Raw genomic sequence first — 5,385 nt, forward strand, 5'->3', positions numbered from 1 at the left:
GCGCTCTCAAGTGTTGGGTATGTGTATGGATTGTAAAATTAAAGTGCTGGTTATTTAAAAAAAAAAAAGAGAGATAAAGTGAAGTGGCGGCAGCAATATATTTATATGGCGGCAACAATTTTTGTTGGGTAGGTTTTATACAAAGGGTATTATGTAATTAATGAAATATGTCAATGATATTTTTGATATTATATATTTTTTGTAAAAGCTCTCTAACCTCTACTCCCAAAAGCTAAAATTTTGGGCTTTTGCTAGTATAGGTAAATTAGCTTATTTAAGCTAAAAAAACTCTACTAAAAAAATAACCAAACACTATAAAAAATTTTAAAAAGTACTTATGAGATTAAATAAGTACTTATAGCTCTTAAATAAGTCATACCAAACAGGCACTAACTGAGTTTTCATTTAGGCATCATTTAGGATTAAGGTTAAAACTCGATAAGTTACTTATTTCATAATTTTTAACAAAAAAATATATATTTGGTAAATTTTATAAAAGTTACTTATTTTATAAATTTTTCTATTTTGATAGTGACTTTTAAAAGTAAGTAGAGTTTTGTTCGTGAGTTTTTTTTTTGGTAAATAACTCATTAAATAAGTTATCATACATTTTTAAAATTCCTATTATAATTTTAATATTTTAACAAAAAGACAATTATCTTATTTTTCTATGCACTCTAATATATAAACTATTAGATATCATATCACTGTCATAATCAAATTACCGCAACTGTACGTTCTCTCTAGTATCAAAGTTTTATCCTATAAATTCATATTTTTAATTATACTTTTATTTTTCCATTATAAGAATCAATAAGATTTGCATACGATTATATAAATTTTCTTTGAACTATGAACAATTTCACATAAAAGCTAAAGATAACTTTTGAAATTGCAATTTCATAACCATGACTTTTAACATTCAATGTATTTATATTTTTTTTCGATATTCATGGTGTTTATTGCAAAAATTTTAATGTGAATGTAATGCATATTATTTTATTTTTTTAATTATGTACTAGTATAAATTTTGTATCATTTTCTAAAGTTCACTATATTTTATTTAATTGATTTTTTTACTTTACATAATTTTACATGTTTTAAAAGAAAAATGTACGTCTAAATATCACTAAACATACTCTAAAAATAAAAAGTAATTTAAATTTATATTTTTTCAATTATTATATAATAAAATAATACCACCAAATACATAGATACTGCTTTTTAAGTTCACAACATTTCCAACAATATAGTTTACTAAACAATAAGCTTCTTTTTTACTCAATAACTTATTTTATCCGCACAGCAGAAAATAACTTATTTAATTAACCACTGCAATACCTTATAATAATTTAATTAAATTATAAATGACATGTCGTTTGGGTATACTCTGGGGTGAAATATGTATGTAATGTCATTTATGTGGTCAAAATATAAACGAAAAGTCATATATTTGATCAATTTATAAACTATATGTCATACATTTTTTAATCCAAAGTAAAATTCATATGCAATGTCATCCATGCTCTGAAAAAAAAAAGGACATATCATGCTACTTATAAACATTTACCATAGGTCCACTATGTGATGAAGTTGTAAATGACATGTCATACATCAATAGCCAAATATTTATTTTCTCTTCATTTTTATCTTCCAACTTAATACCAAACTAACAAATCACTCGTTGACTGAGCGCCTCCTATCTTCATTTTGAAGCAAGTTCTAACGATATCATTTCATCCTTAGACAAAATCAATTAGATGTTTGATCAAGAAACTATTATACTAGGTGTTAAGCAAATTAAAGAAGCATGGAACTTTAGTCAGGAACTTTAATTAAAAAGGTAAAATATCAACTTTATGAAGTGGCATTCGCGAGCACTCAATATTTTTATATTGTGTGCTCAACTAGGGGTGGGCATAAACCCACAACCCATGGTTTAACCAAACTCAAATCAAATAAAATAGTTTGGGTTGGATAAATCATTAAATGGGTTAAATTTGAGTTTTTATGTAAAAAATCATTTTATAATAGTTTGGGTATGGTTTACCCATGGGTCATGGACAAATTCAAGGTGACATGTTAATGAAAAATAAATTAAACAAAATAAATGGAAACCAATTAATTTCATTATTTTCAATTCTAAAATCTCACATTCAAATTGAGCAAATCAACAACGAGGTATTAACTATTAAGCTATTAGGTTTTAAGCTAACTTCTTTATATATTTAATTATGTTTGGCATCGTGTTTGACTTTTTTTTTTTTGAAGCTCAATTTTCTTTTTGAAGTAAAATACTAAAATATCTTTCCCTTAATAGCTTTTTTTTTTTTAATGTGCAGTCCACTCTTTGTTATTTGTTTATTTATTCATTTTGTTTGTGAGTTTATACTTTCAACATCTCATTATCTTAAAATTAAAAAGATTTTTTCCGATCTGCTTCAAATTAAAAAGATTGAGATGAGATTTTATGCTAGAGTTTTTGCCATGTATCTAGTGATATATAAAATAAGGGAAAAAGTCATTTTCATCCCTAAGATTTAATGTAATAGTCCATTTCATCCCTACTTTTCAAACAATAGCCCAAAACATCCTTCTGTGAACTCACCGTTAGTGTAAAACCATTAACTAATAATTCATTAAGGGCAAAATATAATTTTTCATTAAAGTGATACAAACTATATTAAAATATTTTTTTTTACACAATTAAATAACACTACAAAGTATGCAAAATTTATAAATTTTTTCTTAAATGAAGTTCCTGAGATGCTCAATCAGTGGCCTGATTATCCTCCTGAATTAAGGTAAAATTAACTCTTATATTGTGATGGTGAAGTTTGAGTACTTAACGATAATTTGATCATTGCAATGTAGTGGACCTATTTGATTTGAATAGATAATTATCTTGTTTTCATTATTTTTCGAAACAATATGTTTTTTATTTATATTTTTTATTTTTAGTATAAATTCTTAAAAATTTAAGAGATCTCAAATGAAGAGATAAATATTCTAATCTTTTAGTACAAGTGTCGAAAAGAGTTTTTCCCTTTTTATGCATCTAATTGACATTTTGATTACTATCTTTGTGCTATCCAATTTAATATGCTTGAGAGTAAGCAAATCTAAATTGGTGACGTGAATTTTCTCATGGTTGGAGAGAAGTCACAATATAGTCCACAAGAGGTACTTATTGACAAGATAAACAACCATAACAAGCTGATTCGTAGGTGTTAAATACCACTCAAATGGTTATAATTGGTTGTTGGTCAATATGAGAACTTGTAATCTTTTGGAGCCACCGTATATACTTTGATTAATGCAAATGTTTAATTTTGCAAGAAAAGATTCAATGATAGGACTTTAGTTATGAATTTATCTTTGGTATGCTTGACAGAGAGTCATGTGAAGAATATGCTAGAGAAGTGGAAAAACTTGCTTACAAGTTGATGGAACTTATAGCCCTAAGCCTGGGACTCCCAGCAAGGAGGTTCAGTAGCTTCTTCGAAGATCCAACCAGATCTGTTAGACTTAATCACTATCCGCCATGCCCAGGTCCTCACCTAGCTCTAGGTGTCGGTCGACACAAGGACCCTGGTGCCCTTACCATCCTTGCTCAAGATGATGTCGGAGGCCTGGAGGTGAAGAGAAAATCAGATGGAGAGTGGGTTCGCATCAAACCCACCCCGGGTGCTTATATCATAAATGTCGGTGACATTCTTCAGGTAATTCGTAATAGCCAGCTTAAGTTTTTTGTTCAAACGGTTAATAATTACTAATATGGTGTCAAAAATCAAAATTTCGTGTTCGATACACTTTTTTTTTTTTTAATGCCAATAGAATCTACGTAATTGTGCAGGTATGGAGCAATGATGTTTATGAGAGTGTGGAGCATAGGGTTACGGTGAATTCTGAGAAGGAAAGATTTTCAATTCCATTTTTCTTCAGCCCACCACATTACACAATGGTGAGACCATTAGATGAGCTTACAAATGAGCAAAATCCTGTTAAATACAGAGCATACAATTTGGGAAAATTTTTAGCCACTAGAAGGCAAAGTAATTTCAAAAAGCTTGATGTTGAGAACATTCAAATTTCTCATTTCAAGGTACAAGAGTTAGCTAACGAGTTGGATGGAGCACTCTCTATTAACAAGAAGTAATTAATTTAAATTTGCTTTGTAGTTAGCGAAATTACATATGTAATGTGTTTCATCTTTGAATTGATCAACCTGTCTGTGAATATATTATGCGATGGAAATAATGGAATTTGCAATAATGCCATCTGCTAGTTGGTGAATTAATATTGTTTTTTTTTTTGGATTGGATAGCTCCTCTAGTTTTGGGAAATCAATCCCATGATTCTTGCTAATACAATATATCTAATGCTTATCTGTCTTCATCCATGTTCTGGTAATAAAAACGACACATCCTATAATTTTTATACATATTTACGACAAATCAACCACTTGCTGAACTAGTAAACAACGGGTCACGCATCAATTAAATTTTTACTTAATGTTAATTTTTTCATGTACTGAATTACCTAGGCCTTAATTAAGGAGTTAAAAAACAAAATTGGGCTCAACGAGATGGTCGGAGGGCCAGCTACGGTTCTTATTTTGCAGGCCCGTGCTTGAATTAAAAAATTCGATCCCAGGCCAAGGCCCAATTATTAATCTCAAGTTTTAATTTTATTTTTCTAATACAAATGTTTTTAATCTAAAGGGCCTGTTCTGTATTGTATTACATTATATTATATTAAGTTGTAATATAATATTATATTTACTGTGGTATGGATTATATTACTTAAAATAATAAATTTTATTATAATTTAATATTCCTGTTCAATTAATATTTTACGATTCATTTATATTTTATTACTATTTATATTGAATTAATAATTTAAATTTATATAATTAAAATAAACAATTTTCACCGCTGGTCACCCTAAATTGTGGACGGCCGCTATGGGGCATACTTTAGTATTATTTGAACTATATTTTGGTATCATTAGAATTCTTATTATTGGGACTCGCAATGGTGCAATTATTATTTGAAAGGAAATTTTCATCTGCCATAGATCTATAGTCAAAGTTTCGGTTTTTGATTTTTTATTGTAAATTTACGTCGAACGGAAGCTTTTCTACTAATAATAATTGCACCATAGCATGAGCCCCGACAATAAGAATTCTAATGGTACCAAAGTTTTGTGCAAAACACAATCTTATGTGGTGGCCACGGGTAGTCAGTAGCCGTCGAAATGTCGCTGACAGTTCATTAGCACTTGCCGCGACATACTTGAGTTTTTAATTTTATTTATTCATTTTTATTATTTTAATTAAAGAAAAAAAAGTTAATGTGAATAGTGCCATATTACACAAACTCG

At 28.6% G+C, this 5,385-nt stretch overlaps 1 protein-coding gene across 1 annotated transcript; it reads left to right on the plus strand.

The window, feature by feature from the left end:
- The first annotated feature begins 2,059 nt into the window (after positions 1 to 2,059).
- LOC18034459 (probable 2-oxoglutarate-dependent dioxygenase At5g05600) lies at positions 2,060 to 4,159 on the plus strand. The gene is made up of 4 exons (XM_006423038.2): positions 2,060 to 2,074; positions 2,725 to 2,804; positions 3,395 to 3,722; positions 3,857 to 4,159. The coding sequence occupies exons 1-4, from the start codon at positions 2,060 to 2,062 to the stop codon at positions 4,157 to 4,159; spliced, it is 726 nt and encodes a 241-aa protein (XP_006423101.2).
- The last annotated feature ends 1,226 nt before the right edge of the window (positions 4,160 to 5,385 follow it).

Source organism: Citrus clementina, unplaced genomic scaffold, assembly GCF_000493195.1.
Source record: "Citrus clementina cultivar Clemenules unplaced genomic scaffold, Citrus_clementina_v1.0 scaffold_8, whole genome shotgun sequence".
Lineage (NCBI taxonomy): Eukaryota > Viridiplantae > Streptophyta > Magnoliopsida > Sapindales > Rutaceae > Citrus > Citrus x clementina.

What these genes read in the sequence shown, in the direction of transcription:
- LOC18034459 (XM_006423038.2), top strand. An exon ending in GATTATCCTCCTGAATTAAG is followed by an intron (nt 2,805 to 3,394) that starts GTAAAATTAACT and finishes TATGCTTGACAG; the next exon opens with AGAGTCATGTGAAGAATATG. An exon ending in ATGTCGGTGACATTCTTCAG is followed by an intron (nt 3,723 to 3,856) that starts GTAATTCGTAAT and finishes GTAATTGTGCAG; the next exon opens with GTATGGAGCAATGATGTTTA.